General features: G+C 39.9%; 1 protein-coding gene across 1 annotated transcript; it reads left to right on the forward strand.

Annotated features, from left to right (window-relative positions):
- Positions 1-724: 724 nt before the first annotated feature.
- LOC118823959 (jnk1/mapk8 associated membrane protein) lies at positions 725-16,523 on the forward strand. Its single transcript, XM_036593833.1, has 7 exons — positions 725-849; positions 4,224-4,300; positions 5,854-6,008; positions 9,026-9,232; positions 10,493-10,674; positions 13,048-13,124; positions 14,375-16,523. Exons 1-7 carry the CDS (start codon positions 846-848, stop codon positions 14,591-14,593), a joined length of 921 nt encoding a protein of 306 aa, XP_036449726.1. The 5' UTR covers positions 725-845; the 3' UTR covers positions 14,594-16,523.
- The last annotated feature ends 1,371 nt before the right edge of the window (positions 16,524-17,894 follow it).

The raw sequence follows: 17,894 nt of genomic DNA on the forward strand, positions 1-17,894 counted from the left end.
TCACAGTAACACGACAAACAAAACAAAATATTCAAAATAAAGTAGCGACTGAGCGCTTGGGAGTATCAGAGCCATGTAGGGAGATACGGCACTGGGGAGTGTGAACTACTAGCCAATCATAGCACAGGAGGCGAGTCTCTACAAGCCAATCAGAACACAAGAGGGCGGGACTAGTCTGAAAACGGGTGGGGCAAAACATCGCAAGAGGTGACGTTTAGAACGGTTGCCATGACGATAAGTACCGATCATTTTTGTTTCATTTCAGCGTCAAAATGAATTTTTCATTTTGTTTTTTTCTTTAGTGCGCATCGCCGGTGTAAAAAAAAATAATAATAATAATAAATAAATAAATAAAAACAGAAGCTGTCAAACAAGCAGTAGGTCCAAAACAGGCAGTTAGTCCAGTTTTTTTGTTTATGTATTTTAGTTATTTATTTAAATTCCGTCATTTTACATTTTTTGGTCTTTTTACCCTACTTATTTTTATTTACAAATAAAAAACGTGAACATGCACGTACACATATTATAGACAACATAATGCGAGTAGTCAATTACACATAATCTGTCTTCCTTCGCCTTCTGGCTCAGCTTTGATAAGATGAAATAAAGACAATAATCCTAATTTTAAGCGAGGTAAAAAAAAAAAATGATAAAAATGCGGATAAATAAAACGGGGGCGGAGTGGATGTATTTCCTGGCTCTTCCGCAAGGGGCGCTCTCACAGGCAGCGCTGCTGGAGACGCGGCGGCTTCATCGGGGCTAAATGTAGCTGCCTGCTAACCGCTAGCGGGCTAAGCTAAACGCCGTTTTCCGTGTATGAAATCAGCGGGATCGGAGTTTCCGTCATGTGTAAGTATAAATAAACATCTACATGTTTATTCTGTCTAATTACGGCGATGTCTGTGCGCTTAATTGTCTGACTGGCCACCTTTTTGACGAAGCTGAAGTCAGTTTCCTCTTCGCCAGCTTCTTATTCGAATCTTTCCGTTCCACCTTAAGTGGCGCAGCAGTTATTAATGTAACGCCTGAGGCGCTGGAATGGAACTGGTTCACTATTTAAGGTGGAACGGGCAAATTCGGTTAAGAAGCTGGCGTATAGGAAGCTGACTTCAGCCTCGTCATCTTCTCGAAGGCGAGCTAAGCGGAGCTGGCTGGATAGAAACCCCGGAGTCAAATCGTTTATCTACAAATATTGACAGAAATGTGAAATATAAATAAAATACATATAAAATCAGGCGAGTCGGTGCAGTACTGCTGTAGTAATGTTTGTTGTGAAACAGGACGCATCGTCAGCTACGCAGAACATTGATCCTGATGATTATAATTCATATTTCTCCGCTCATTGTCCATTTTATCAGCTCCACTGACCATATAGGAGCACTTTGTAGTTCTACAGTTACAGACTGTAGTCCATCTGTTTCTCTGATACTTTGTTACCCTGTTCTTCAGTGGTCAGGACCCCCATGGACCCTCACAGAACAGGTACTATTTGGGTGGTGGGTCATTCTCAGCACTGCAGTAACACTGACGTGGTGGTGGTGTGTTACTGTGTGTTGCGCTGGTCTGAGTGGATCAGACACAGCAGTGCTGCTGGAGTTTTTAAAACACTGTGTCCACTCACTGTCCACTCTATTCGACACTCCTACCTTGTTGGTCCACCTTGTAGATGTAAAGTCAGAGACGACAGCTCATCTGCTGCTGCACAGTTTGTGTTGGTCATCCTCTAGTCCTTCATCAGTGGTCACAGGATGCTGCCCACAGGATGCTGTTGGCTGGATATTTTTGGTTGGTGGACTATTCACAGTCCAGCAGTGACACTGAGGTGTTTAAAAACCTCCAGCTGCACTGCTGTGTCTGATCCACTTGTACCAGCACAACACACAGTAACACACCACCACCACCACGTCAGTGTTACTGCAGTGCTGAGAATGATCCACCACCCAAATAGTACCTGCTCTGTGAGGGTCCATGGGGGTCCTGACCACTGAAGAACAGGGTAAAAGGGGGCTAACAAAGTATCAGAGAAACAGATGGACTACAGTCTGTAACTGTAGAACTACAAAGTGCACCTATATTGTAAGTGGAGCTGATAAAATGGACAATGAGTGTAGAAACAAGGAGGTGGTCATAATGTTATGGCTGATTGGTTTATATAATATGGAAAGGATTCAAGTCTATTTTGTCTGACTGCGTCTCTGTAGAGTCGTAGCTGCAGTTTGGTGTTCTTGGTTCAGATGAAGTGGCGTATTTGTTTAACTTTTCAGTCTAGATGTAACCGATTTAGCCTAATAACATAGATAGTGGTATTACTTCTGTCTGTGCTGTTGTCTGTCAAACCAATTGATTAATGCTGGCAGAGCGTTAAAGGGGAATTCCACCAATTTCCCAAAATGTCCTCATGGTTCAGTGACTGAGAAAGTCATTCATTGTTGTCAAGTGAAACGTTTAATTGTAGAGAAACTCACAGGTTGAGACTTGTTTACAGTGGTGGTGATAGGAACCAGGGGTCACCATGTCTATAACACAGAAATAGCTGCTTTATTTACTACCCAAAACCACCAGTGACTTATATGGAATGTTGATGATGGTAAATTAAGGGGTTATCTGAAAAAACTGAGTGTGTTTACCTGCACTCAATAATCTGATAACTGCAGAAAATCTGGTTTTGTCAGTAATCCAATCAACATGTTTACATGCACTTGAGTAATCAGATAATGGGGAAACTCCAGGTCTATGTGAGTCAGACAGTAATCAGATTTCTGCTTTGCAACCAGCCAATGAACTCAGAAGAAGACGCAACATAATGTAAAAGTCAATGCTGCGACTTTTTTTTAAATATCGGACCACTTTACCTGAAAATATGAACTTACATTATATGGAAGAAGAAGAATATTTAAATCATTTATTTCATGTTTGGTTTCAGCGCTGCTCCAACAGTGTTTTGCTGCGTCTCGCGACATCCACCGTCTGATCTCGCACATACGCTGACCGAGAAATCCGAAAGAAATCAGAGTAAGAGTTTACATGCACTGAGATATCTGATTACTGAGGTAAAATCCAGCTTCTTAATCAGATTTCTTAATCAGATTTCTAGATCGGAGTTTGGTGTTTACATGACCATTTGAATAATCGGATAACTGCAGAAATCCGATTATGATCGGATTATTGAGTGCATGTAAACACACTCAGTGTTTTCTAAAACGTACTGTTTTGCTCGGCACATATGCCTCTTCGATGTAATGTAGTTTAAAATATGCCAGGCCAAAATTTGAAAAACAGCGTCTCAGACATTAGACGGTGCATTCATAACCATTTTGTGTGACAGCTTTCTGTGAGGGAGCTTTTAGGGGCATCTTATCCCGCATGTAAACGCAGTCACTAAAGTAGATTTCTATCGTGAGAAATGTCGCTAAAGTTCGGCCTTTTCTCTCTCAGAGCGACGCAGAGAAACCCGTTCGTGCATTTGTTACAGCAGAGTTGATCACTGTAATGATCTTCTTACTGGACTTCCTAAGAAAACTATGCATCCCTTACAGCTCGGACAAAACGCATCAGCGTCCTAACAAAAACTAAACAGAGAGATCAGATCAGTCCTGTTTTAAAAGAGCTGCACTGACTGCCTGTATCATTCAGGATAGATTTTAAAGTTCTGCTCCTAGTTTTTAAGGCTCTAAATGACCCTAAAGCACTGCTTACATCACAGAGTGTCTGTTTATGATCTCAGATCTGCAGATTCTGACCTACAAACACCTTCAGTAAAATACAGAAAACACCTTTTATTAGACAGTCAAGCTCAGTGCTCACTTTTAAGATCCATCTAAAAACGTCTCTCCGTTACTCAGCATTTAATTAAAACTACGTCTCGTGGTTTTTATCCTTTAATCTGATCTGTGTCATTTTCTTATATGATTCTACATCAATACTTATAATTTCTTGTATTACTGTAAAGCACTTTGAGCTGCCACCTGCATGAAAAGTGATATATAAATAAACATTTATTATTATTATTATTATTTTTATTTTTATTATTATTATTATTATTATTATGTCTGGTTCCTATCACCACCACTGTGAACAATTCTGATTCAGAAAGGATCTTGAGATCAAAGACTTACACATCCAACAGCTCTTAATTATCTTGTTTACTTCTTAATGAGTAAATTATAGACACATTTTGAAATCCTGCTTTTGATATGTAATATTATGCCTGTTCTCTGCTCCAGCTGTGTCAATGAACTTGAACTGTCCGGGGCTCTACTGTGGAATGAAGAATGGAGAAAATGGATCAGAGCAGTGTGGGGTGAGTATCAGTAAAACAGCATTTCAGCAGGTTGCGCTTTCCTGCCTCTACTCATCTGGGACAGCTTTACATTAGATGTTGGAACATTGCTGTGAGGATCTGATTGAGCATTGGTGAGGTCAGGTACTGATGTTGGATGGTCAGTTCTGGATCATTCCAGCTCATCCCAAAGGTGTTGGATGGAGCTCCATCACTCTAGAGAACACAGCTCCACTGCTCCATAGCCCAATGCCGGGGGGCTTTATACCCCTCTAGCCCAGGCTTGGCATTGGACATGGAGACCCCCATGGACCCTCACAGAGCAGGTACTATTTGGGTGGTGGATCATTCTCAGCACTGCAGTAACACTGACGTGGTGGTGTTGTGTTAGTGTGTGTTGCGCTGGTACGAGTGGATCAGACACAGCAGTGCTGCTGGAGTTTTAAACACTGTGTCCACTCACTGTCCACTCTATTAGACACTCCTACCTTGTTGGTCCACCTTGTAGATGTAAAGTCAGAGACGATAGCTCATCTGCTGCTGCACAGTTTGTGTTGGTCATCCTCTAGTCCTTCATCAGTGGTTACAGGACGCTGCCCACAGGACGCTGTTGGCTGGATATTTTTGGTTGGTGGACTATTCTCAGTCCAGCAGCGACACTGAGGTGTTTAAAAACCTCCAGCTGCACTGCTGTGTCTGATCCACTCGTACCAGCACAACACACACTAACACACCACCACCGTGTCAGTGTTACTGCAGTGCTGAGAATGATCCACCACCCAAATAGTACCTGCTCTGTGAGGGTCCATGGGGCTCCTGACCACTGAAGAACAGGGTAAAAGGGGGCTAACAAAGTATCAGAGAAACAGATGGACTACAGTCCATTGGTTGGTATAGTGTAGTGGGTAACACCTCTGCCTTCTACACTGTAGACTGGGGTTCAAACCCCACCTTGGTAAACACTCTACACTATACCAATAAGAGTCCTTGGGCAAGACTCCTAACACTACCTTCGCCTACCTGTGTAGATCACACTGTAAGTCGCTCTGGATAAGAGCGTCTGCCAAATGCCATAAATGTAAATGTAAATGTAAATGTCTGTAACTGTAGAACTACAAAGTGCACCTATATAGTAAGTGGAGCTGATAAAATGGACAATGAGCGTAGAAACAAGGAGGTGGTCATAATGTTATGCCTGATCGGTGTATCATGATTCATACAGTGTATTATAAAAGTATTATTAGGTATTGTGATGCTATTTTTCACCCCTAACTCATAGTTAATTGTGGTGTATGTCATTTGCTGGATGCTTTTTTTCAAAAGAACAATTCATGATACACGAAAATGAAATAAACAGAAAGTTTCCTTTCTGGAAATGTGTTTTTGTCTGATTTACATTTACAATACTTCGGAAAAAAATCATAAGAGAAGAAAACAGACCAAAAACTATATCGCTCAGCACTGCCTATGCAGGAAGTTCTGATTTATACTGTATTTCATTATATAACTGCACCTTCAGCAGACGCACTAGGAATTCCCAAAACTCAAGCTTGCTGTTTGTTCTCTGTTGAAAGGCTTGCCCTCGAGGGGAGAGGACGAGCATAATGAAGATCTGCCAAAAATGCATGGACACTCCGGAGCTGTACGACTGGCTGTACTTGGGCTTCATGGCCATGCTTCCTCTGGTCCTGCACTGGTTTTTTATTGAATGGTATACTGGGAAGAAAAGGTAAAGCCACCCCTTTCACATGTAAACCTCCCTTACACGTGTATCATGTGAAAAATAGCCTTAATGATGCCACAGAATGGGCTTTAATCTTTAAAGTCATGTAAAAAAAGTGCATGTTTGGCCGCCTTTAATGACATACCAGCTACTTTACATGCAGTTTACAAAATTACAGTGCGAGAAATCAGTCAGCCTACCAGCACCTCTTCACACATCATTTACATGAAGCACACTCTAATTGATGCAGCTGTTTTGGTAGGGAGTCAATAAAACAACAACATTCAGTGGCTCGTGAGCAACAGCTGTGCTCGTAGGTGGAGTTTGAGGTCACAAAGATAGAATTCGGTAACTTCAGGCAGCGTTTCAGCTAACGCCGCTGTACTGGCGGACTCTCTAGAGTGAAAGGCCTGTTCCCGGTTTTATATGCAGCAAAAACTCTGGTGACCACTGCCAGCCAGCCAATCACGATACAGTTCCACAAATTAGTAATAACCAGTTATATGTTGGGACCCGCCCCCAACTGTCAAAAATGAAGTAAAGTCTTCCGCGAGCAGAAAGAAATGAAAATGAAAAATAAATAAACTTAAAAATAAATGACTCAGTAAACTAATATATGAATTACAATTGCAAAGAATAATGATGAGAAATCTAGAAATAAATAAATATACATAAAAATATATGTTAATGAATAAAACCTTACATAAATTAATGTCTGCATTTACTTATGTCTATTTAGTAATTTACTCTTTGTATTTATTTTTTTTTTTATGTTTCTTTATTTTTTTTTTCATTTATTTCCATCACTATTCATTTATATATTTATTTATTTACCTATTTATTTATTGCTGTATATCCTTGTTCTTAAGCTGATAAAGGGGCTGTCAGTCAATGATGTCACGGTGTCTTAATAGGACAAGACAAGTACAATAATGGCAACTTACAGGCAGCAGATCTGAGAGTCTCGGCTGATCTGGCTGAAAATGCAGGTCCAGATTATTTACTTTTCATTTGGAGGCTGTGGAGGACAGATTGGTCCATTTCGCTGCCTCTGCTGATTCAGAGGTCGACCCTGTAGTGCTCAGAACTTTGGAGGAGGTGGTTCATCGTCTTTTTCTGCAAAATTCAGATCAAACTCAGACATTTGGACGCCCTTCTCACACACTGCCTGTGGGAGCCATCGAGAGTTATTCATCGGCAGGTTTGTCTGTTCGTGACACTGCAGCTCTTTATGGAGTGAAAGAACAGTTTAACTCTCCTCCTGGTCTTGATTGTTAAGCCTGAACGTGAAAAACACGCCCCCTCATTATCATATGACCGAAGAAATACAGAAATAAATAAATGAATTCATGAAAAAAAAATAAATTAATTAATTAATGAATCAATAAATAAAGTGAACAATTGTAAAAAAAAATATATATACAGAAAAAATATAAAAATGAACAGAGGCATTAATAAAAATAATACAGAAATAAATAAATTGAGAAATATGTAAGTGCAGAAAAAGGAAATATGTGTATAATTACAATCAAAATAAGTAATAAATACTTGAGTTATTTTTATTTATTGGTAAATTTACTGAGCCATTTTTTTAAATTTTATTTATTTTTCATTTCATTTTTGGCAAGAGTTTTCCTCGTTTGCGAATTTTGAATTGGATTTGACGCCATAGAGCAGTGAGTGCACTGCTCCCCCTACTGACCAAACTTTATAGTGTAAAAATTGCGACGACTGAAAAGAATAAAATGTAAAATAAACAAAACGTCTTAGTTTTTAGAGACGGTAGAAAGATGTGATTGTGTAGTGTGATTTATTTTCTGAAATAAGATATTTTAAAGACTATTATTGCAGTGTATGAGATGCTTTTGCACAAGCTGCGTTTTGTCTTGTTTATTTTGTGGGCGGAGTCAGAAGCACAGTGTAAACTGTCTTTTAAACAGAACATGGAATAGCTGCAGCATTTGTTTACAGCACTGTGTGTGTAAAATACGTACATCCACTTGTCCTGGAATTCCACGTGCACAGATTATTAGTGTTGTCACTATTTTATTAGTGTTATTGCACCAGACATTACTTTGATCATACAGATATGCCAAAAAATAAACTGATGAATAAAAAAAATGGAATTTGCATGCACTCATTGTTTATGATCTGATTTGACTGGACACATTTTAATGAATAACAGCCAATCAGATTTGCTGAATAGCTGTGTTACATCTGATATTATACAGCAGTTAGTTCGGCCACGCAAGCTGATTGGTTGAGAAGCGTTCTTATGGTGAAATAACAGCACGTTTTTTTTTACAAACACTATCACTCCGCTGACACGCCGTTGCTAAGCAACGACGTTGACAGCTGTAGGAGCCATTTGAACATTTTTACTTCTTACTTTGCCTTTTAAGATCATGTTTGACCGACAGCCGATATAGAACCTTTTTAAAAAGCGTTCAATGTAGCACCAAAAAGGGTTCTTGTATTGTTACAAGCTTGACATCGAAACACTAGCAGAACCTTTTTGGTTCTATATAGAATCACGAACACTCAAAGGAACATTTGCATGATTAAAGGGTTCTTTGCAAGCGTTCTCCAGATTGATGGCGAATGTGCTATAGATGGTTCTGTATAGAACCTTTTTGAAAAGGGTTCTATAAAGCACCAAAAAGGGTTCTGCTAGTGTTTTGATGTCAAGCTTGTAAAAATAGAAGAACCCTTTTCGAAAAGGTTCTATATAGAACCATCTACATCACGTACTCGATCAATCTGAAGAACACTTTCACGATGCAAAGAACCATTTAATCATAACTAATGCAAATGGTTCTTCGAGTGTTCATGGTTCTATATAGAACTATTTTCTTTACTGAAGAACCCTTGAATAACCTGTTTTAAGTGTGCAGCTGTGATATTATGTACCATAACTCACCGTGTTGAGTGCAGTATTGCTCATGTATATTCAATATAATGGGTGTGAAACAGAGCCCAGGTCTAATCCGTCCACACTAAAGCTCATGTTTTTGGTCTTGTAGCTCCAGTGCTTTGTTCCAGCACATTACGGCCCTGTTTGAATGCAGTGCTGCAGCAGTGGTCACTCTGCTGGTGAACGACCCAGTGGGGCAGCTGGTCATCCGCTCCTGCAGAGTCCAGATGCTGTCGGACTGGTACACCATGCTCTACAACCCCAGCCCGAACTACGTCGACACGCTGCACTGCACTCAGGAAGCTGTGTTTCCTCTGTGAGTTTATTTATGTTCTTCTCTGTTCTCATAGATTAAAATCTGTTCTTATTGATTATGATTCTGATAAGTGTTTAAAACAGTGATTCATTTCATTGGTATTTGTAATGCTTCTAATGCTAGGTAATGCAGTGATTTTAATCCAGTATGAATCTGCAGTGTGTGTAGTTTTACAGTCTGACAGTAATAATTGTGGAGCGATTTTAATCCAGTATGAATCTGCAGTGTGTGTAGTTTTACAGTCTGACGGTAATAATTGTGGAGCGATTTTAATCCAGTATGAATCTGCAGTGTGTGTAGTTTTACAGGCTGACGGTAATAATTGTGGAGCGATTTTAATCCAGTATGAATCTGCAGTGTGTGTAGTTTTACAGTCTGACAGTAATAATTGTGGAGCGATTTTAATCCAGTATGAATCTGCAGTGTGTGTAGTTTTACAGTCTGACGGTAATAATTGTGGAGCGATTTTAATCCAGTATGAATCTGCAGTGTGTGTAGTTTTACAGTCTGACGGTAATAATTGTGGAGCGATTTTAATCCAGTATGAATCTGCAGTGTGTGTAGTTTTACAGGCTGACGGTAATAATTGTGGAGCGATTTTAATCCAGTACGAATCTGCAGTGTGTGTAGTTTTAATCCAGTATGAATCTGCAGTGTGTGTAGTTTTAATCCAGTGTGAATCTGCAGTGTGTGTAGTTTTAATCCAGTATGAATCTGCAGTGTGTGTAGTTTTAATCCAGTGTGAATCTGCAGTGTCTGTAGTTTTACAGTCTGACGGTAATAATTGTGGAGCGATTTTAATCCAGTGTGAATCTGCAGTGTGTGTAGTTTTAATCCAGTGTGAATCTGCAGTGTGTGTAGTTTTAAAGTCCGGTAATATTGTTTTATCAGGTGAATCTGCAGTGTGTGTAGTTTTAATCCAGTATGAATCTGCAGTGTGTAGTTTTACAGTCTGACGGTAATAATTGTGGAGTGATTTTAATCCAGTATGAATCTGCAGTGTGTGTAGTTTTACAGTAATAATTGTGGAGCGATTTTAATCCAGTTTTTATTTTCCGTTATTGTTATTGAGTGTGTCCTGCGGTGTCATGTGAACATCGAGGCACTCCTCTGGGAATTTTGAAGGAAATCACACAGATATTTTATCCCAAAACAATCAGCCAGTCAAACGCCACACTCCTTGGGAAAAACTAAACCAGCTCTAATGGAGCTTTAGATGTCTGTACCTGAACTTGCTGTTGTGTCCTGGCTTTTCTGTAGGTACACCATTGTGCTGATCTACTACGCCTTCTGCCTGGTCTTCATGATGATGCTGCGGCCGCTCCTGGTGAAAAAGATAGCGTGCGGTTTGGGGAAGACGGACCGTTTTAAAAGTATATACGCAGCCCTCTACTTCTTCCCCATCCTCACTGTTCTGCAAGCAGTGGGTGGAGGCCTGCTCTGTAAGTTTTCTTTGGCCCAGTGGATCCTTCAAAAAATTCCAAAAATGAGTTTTCATTAACTTAATATTTATGCAAATGAGCAAGTATTCAGTTAATATTTTAAATGAAGAAAAAAGTTTGAACCCAAAACCTTTACATTGTCCTTGACAGCTTTGATACTGAAGCTTCAGCCGTTAGCTAAAAAACAGTTGCTAAGTTAGCCTAGCCAGTGATAATAGCCTGATTTGATATACTGTGGTTTTCAAACTAAAATCATAAAAACTGCACAGTTTTAATGTTTTCTGTGCTGAAATGCATCTTATTAAGTTGACTCGGCAAAGTCCACTTACTGTTCTTCATTTAAGCAGTAGAACACAGAGGGAGTGTGTTATCGTGAATAACATCACGGCTGTGATTTGGTCGTCGTCGATCATCACAGCCGTGATGTTATTGGCGATAACACACTCCTTGAGTGTTCTATTGTTTTTATACAGCAGTTAAATGAATACAGTAATAAATTAATAAACTGGGCCGTGAACGCGGCGTTTAATATGTTTTAATGTTCGCAGTTCCTTCACCAAATTATAGTTCCTTAACGAGCAGCTTGTTGCTACGTCAGAGTAACGAGCTCCGCCCACTCGCTGCACAGCCGGCAGTTCGTTCTCCAGCTCCACACAGACCAACTGACAGTTTGGGAATTTAGTGTAGCCTCATCTTCAGAGTCTGACCAAATCGGCTGTCGGTCAAATGTGACCTTAAAAGTGTCCATTTTGTGTTTGTGGCAAAGTAAGAAGTAAAAACGTTCAAATGGCTCAGCGGAGTGATACAGTGTTTGTGAAAAAAAACGTGATGTTATGGTGAAATAACAGCACGGTTAGAACGTTTCTCAACCAATCAGCTTGCGTGGCTGGAACTAACTGTTGCATACTTAATTATTATTCACCGTTTTCACTGATCACAGTTCTTAAGCTAAAACCATGGAAATCTGCAGGATAGTAGCCCCAGTATGAGAATAGTGAGCTTGTGCTTTTGGAACCGATTACACGTATGTTTTTTTTGTACACTGGTCGTCCAAATGACGTTTTTCCCCCCATAGGGAAAGAGTGTCAGACTGCTGAGAGTTCAGACTGAGCTGCCACAAATGGTGTCATAAGGGACGTCTCTCATACTGACCCTCATGGACATTAGACAGTAGACTCACATACATTCTAACACACTTATTACCGACCTCCTGGGATGCCATAGCAATGGCCTGGCAAAACCTTTAGCAACCACCTGGAATAATATAGCAATGGCATAACAGTAACTTAGCAATCACCTGGGATACCATAGCAGTGCCCTACCAACACCTTAGCAACCACCCGGGATTCCATAGCAGCTGCCTAGCAACATCTTAGCAACCAAATGGCATTCCATAGCAATTGTCTAGCAACAACTTGGCAACCACCTGGGATTCCATAGAAACTGCCTAGCAACACCTTAGCAACTACCTGGGATTCCACAGCAACTGCCGAGCAACAATTTAGCAACCACCTAGGATTCCATAGCAATTGCCTAGCAACACCTTAGCAACCACCTGGGACTCCATAGCAATTGCCTAGCGACAACCTAGCAACCACCTGGGATTCCATAGCAATTGCCTAGCAACACCTTACCAACCACTTGGGATGTCATAGCAACTGCCTAGCCACACCTTAGCAACTACCTGGGATTCCATAGCAACTACCTAGCAACACCTTAGCAACCACCTGGGATTCCATAGCAATTGCCTAGCAACACCTTAGCAACCAAATGGCATTCCATAGCAATTGTCTAGCAACAACTTGGCAACCACCTGGGATTCCATAGAAACTGCCTAGCAACACCTTAGCAACTACCTGGGATTCCATAGCAACTGCCGAGCAACAATTTAGCAACCACCTAGGATTCCATAGAAATTGCCTAGCAACAACTTAGCAACCACCTGGGACTCCATAGCAATTGCCTAGCGACAACCTAGCAACCACCTGGGATTCCATAGCAACTGCCTAGCAACAACTTGGCAACCACCTGGGATTCCATAGCAATTGCCTAGCAACACCTTAGCAACCACCTGGGACTCCATAGCAATTGCCTAGCAACACCTTAGCAACCACCTGGGATTCCATAGCAACTGCCGAGCAACACCTTAGCAACCACCTAGGGTAACAGCAACTACCTGAAATTTTCACAGCAGTTGCTTTGTGAAGCCTATTTAAAGTGAGGTTTCTCTGTCTAGTTCAGATCAAACTGAATTGAATCAAGACTGGTTCTAGATTATTTGGTTCTAGATTATTTGCTTCTCTGAGTGTTTGAACTGTTTGAGAGCAGTATTATTTTATTGTATAACTAATTTATTCCTTTCATGTTAATCAGACTATGCCTTCCCCTACATTATTCTGGTGTTGTCCTTGGTCACCTTGGCTGTGTATATGTCAGCTTCAGAGATACAGGTAAGCCTTGCGATATGCAGTACAGATTTTTGTTGTGACTTTATTATTATTATTATTATTATTATTATTTATCATGATGATGATGATTATTATTATTATTATTTATCATTATTATTATTATTATTATTATTTATTTATTATTATTATTATGTTTCAGATGCTTTATCTAGGCTCAGAAAGGCTTTTTTTTAGTTGAGAAGCAATATAGATCTCTTTGTATACCTTCAAATATTGCATGAATTTTGCAGATATAATTTATAGACAGAAATGTAGGAACGCTACATAAAACGTTTGCACAAATAACTATAAAAACTGAAAAAAGATTAAAACATGAAATATAAAAACTCTGACTCAAAAGTTAACTGGTTTTGGGAATTTTTAATGTGGCATATTATTTTTAGTGTTGGTATTCACACCAAGTTGATATTTCGGCTCAAGATACTGAGATGGTCAGAACCTGATGCCATAAACTTGTTCCTAAAATGTTCCTTGGTTTGGATATACAGTTCAGGGAAAGACCTCTTAATTGATATTAAGGCCCAATCCCATTTCACCCCCTGCCACTAGCACTTAGCCCTACCCCTCGGTTTTTGCGTGTTAACGTCTAGGGGTAGGGTGTCCCGATTCGTGTTGAGATAGAGGGGTAGGGTGAGGTTTTTCACACTCCAAACAGAGTGATATGAGAAAAAAAAGGAAAAAAAAACATCAAGATGGCGGCGCAAGCAACCAAAGAAACCCAAAAATGTGAGTATTTTCTCTTAAGAATTACGATAACTATGATTATTCCGATAATTACGATTGTATTATCTTAGTTTAATGAAAAACCATTTAAGGTGGAACGGGAAAATTTGAATGAGAATCTGGTGAATATCTGACCTCAGCTTCATATCACTGAAGAATTAGGGGTGGGCGATAATAAATAATTGCCCCCCTCTTTGAAGGCATATGATGCCCTAAATGTAACTAAAGCCCAGCAGTGAGGAGCTGAACTTTACCCTCCTCTGCTGTCACTGCAGACTGGCAGGGTCGCCTACAGAGCAGCGCTGGTAGCTGTTAATGAAGTGATGCTCTTTTTATTTGAGGGTCCCATTTCAGAGGGAAGATCTCAACCACTACCCTGTAACTCAGTTCCAACACTCGAAAACAAGGGGTAGGGGTGAAAATAAGAAATGGGACTGGGCCTAATTCTTTTCATTACATGAGTTAGAATAGAATTACTCTGACGTTGCCATTCTGTTCTCTTCCTGCAGTCTTTTAAGAACCTCGTTGCCAAAAAGAAGCGGCTGGTGGTGCTCTTCAGCCATTGGCTCCTCCACGCATACGGCATCATCTCAATCACCCGGTTGGATAATTTAAAGCAGGATTTGCCGCTGTTAGCTCTGGTGCCTGGACCCGCTCTCTTTTATTTACTCACAGCCAGATTCACAGAGCCAAACAGGATTTTGTCTGAAGGTGGAAATGGACACTGATGTGGTAGAAGAGGCCTTCAGCTGGTGGTTGATCATTACTGACCATTAAAAGACTTAAGCTACCGTGACAAATGGCATATATAGGGGGAATTCCACCAATTTTTCAAAAATTCTGTATAATTCTGTGGTTCTGACGGTCATTCAGAGTTTTTTGGTGTGAAACGGTTGATTATAGAGACTCGAATTTCTTTGCAGTGGTGGTGATGGGAACCAGGGGCCATGACTACAACACAAATATAGACATTTTATTTACTGTCCAAAACCACCAGTGAACCCACACGAGTCTTCTGAGTTTATATGGAATGTTGTTGATGGTAAAATCGTGGAAAATCTGATAAATTTGGGACTATTTTGCCTCACAACGTCCTGCATGTATCCCTCCACCATGAATGAATTTAAAAAATACGTTTTAGGTCAAAATCTTCTACAGATCATAAAACAGTGTCTCAGTCATCAGGCAGTGAATTCATAACCATTTCATGTAGGAACTTTCTGTGAGGGAGCTTTTAGAGGTGGACGTCTGGTTCCTATCACCACCAAGTTTCTCTAGAACAGAGCGTTTCACACCAAACCTCTCTGAACGACTTTATTTACATCTGAACTACTTAATTATGCAAATTAATTTGAATACTCAGTGCTCTTTAATGCTGAATCCCTGGCCACACTGGGTAGTGACATCATTTATATCACCACCAACATGGATACTTATGAGCCATAACCTGTTTGCCATCATATACTGTAAATTAATTGCGAGCCTCTTTGCAAAGACTGAGTCTGGGCTCGATTTTCTCTTTAGACTGAAAAAACCTAAAACTTCTAGCTGCGTGATACAGTCTGGTGCTGGACGATAGAGTTTAATTCCAAATTTATCACAGAGTCAGATGATGTTTAGGTGAGCATTAATATGATTAATAAGTAAGCATTAATAAAGTTAATGAGCTACGAATGCTGAGTGCTAAACAGTTTATCTTATAAACGTGACAGCTTGTTTTGATTGGACTCTTGTTTTAGTCTGCTTCTCTTAGGCTGTCTTTAGATGGGGAAACTTCTACACAACTAGTTGCATGTTGTGATTTGCCTGCAACATAATTTCCGTGCAACTTGACAGTTACACAGAGCAATTCAAAAACAAAGCTGCACGCAACACAATCAGTTTCTCCTTTATTTTTTATTTTTTGTCATTTGTACACGTTTTTTGATACACTGTATCATTCTCGCTGTAAACTCACCCGTGAGATGTAATTGATGTCCTTTACAGCATTTTTATCATCTTCGTATATTTTTTTCCAGCTGTCAAGAATCTTGTTTTTTTGTCTTGTCCATTGATGCGGTGAAAATCGTTTGGATATATGTCATCCAACATGATCATGTGATGCGTTATCAGCGTTTTGATTGGCTGTTTCATGAAACTTTTTTCACGAAGTTGAGACACTTGCAACTATTGCGGCTTCAAGTGAGTTGCAGGACACTTTACATTATGTAGCTCAAGTTGCATGCTGATTTCAAGTTTGTTCCATGTAGTTTCATGCAGATTTTAAGCAAAGTTGCATGAAAATTTGTCTGTGTAAAGCCAGCCTAAAAGTTACACCAAAGGGAGCCTTGAAAATGCTAACCTGACAGAAAATACAACAAAGATACAAGAAAAGGAAACTCACTGTTGAATATGCTTTTGTATGTATCGTGGACTGTTTTTTCAAAACAGTCTGAAGCAAGTGACATACATTGTACATTTTTGGGTTTTATTTAATATTTAATTAACAGACTTTTATCTTTCAGTATCACTAAAACTACGAATCAGTATCACAGTGGGACCGATATTGACGATATATCGCCCAGCGCTAACACAGAATATACACATACACCGATCAGGCGTAACATTATTTCTACGCTCATTGTCCATTTTATCAGCTCCACTTACTATATAGGTGCACTTTGTAGTTCTACAGTTACAGACTGTAGTCCATCTGTTTCTCTGATACTTTGTTAGCCCCCTTTTACCCTGTTCTTCAGTGGTCAGGACCCCCATGGACCCTCACAGGGCAGGTACTATCTGGGTAACACTGACGTGGTGGTGGTGGTGTGTTAGTGTGTGTTGTGCTGGTCTGAGTGGATCAGACACAGCAGTGCCGCTGGAGTTTTTAAACACTGTGTCCACTCACTGTCCACTCTATTAGACACTCCTACCTTGTCAGTCCACCTTGTAGATGTAAAGTCAGAGACGATAGCCCATCTGCTGCTGCACAGTTTGGTGGTCACAGGACGCTGTTGGCTGGATATTTTTGGTTGGTGGACTATTCTCAGTCCAGCAGCGTCACTGAGGTGTTTAAAAACTCCAGCAGCACTGCTGTGTCTGATCCACTCAGACCAGCACAACACACACTAACACACCACCACCACCACGTCAGTGTTACCCAGATAGTACCTGCCCTGTGAGGGTCCATGGGGGTCCTGACCACTGAAGAACAGGGTAAAAGGGGGCTAACAAAGTATCAGAGAAACAGATGGACTACAGTCTGTAACTGTAGAACTACAAAGTGCACCTATATAGTAAGTGGAGCTGATAAAATGGACAATGAGTGTAGAAACAAGGAGGTGGTCAGAATGTTATGGCTGATTGGTGTAAATATCCACATTTTTAAGAAATACACTAAATGTCTCTGAGTTTGTAGGTTTTAAGTGGATGGTACTTTTTTTATTTTGTAACTTTGTAAGGTTTATGAAGTTGTATTGATGGATGTGTCCTCTGTACATTCTATGATGTGTAAATAAAACCCTCGTGTTATTATTTATCAAATTTTCACAAGATTCAAACAAAAAACGTGTGCCTGCCAGAAAACTCAACTGCATGTGAATATTCTACATGCATTTGCTGATTAAACCATCTTTACCGTGTAAAAGCTGAACTGTCCCATTCCGATGTGTCTTTATTTGATGGTGATTTTGCTGCTGGTTCTGTTCATTTATACATATATGTATATTCATTTGTATATGTCAGTGTATATATGCACACTGTATTGAGAGCATGACTCTATAGTATAATCCCTGATCATCTCTCATGGTCATAGACATTTAAGAAATAAGTGTTTGAGATGTATATTTAAATGTATTTATGTTCAGAGTTTTACTCTTTGCAGAGTTTTACTATGAGAAATATTATAAAATAAAATGTTCAGGTAACGGTGGAACACAGATGTTTTTAAATAAAGGGGTAAAATACAATATTGGGTGTCAACTCTGAGAAATGGATGTTTGTCCGAAGTGCTTTTTCAAGTTAAGTAAATCACAAGATTGTCACAAAATG

The sequence above is a fragment of the Colossoma macropomum genome, unplaced genomic scaffold, assembly GCF_904425465.1.
Source record: "Colossoma macropomum unplaced genomic scaffold, Colossoma_macropomum, whole genome shotgun sequence".
In the NCBI taxonomy this organism is placed as follows: domain Eukaryota; kingdom Metazoa; phylum Chordata; class Actinopteri; order Characiformes; family Serrasalmidae; genus Colossoma; species Colossoma macropomum.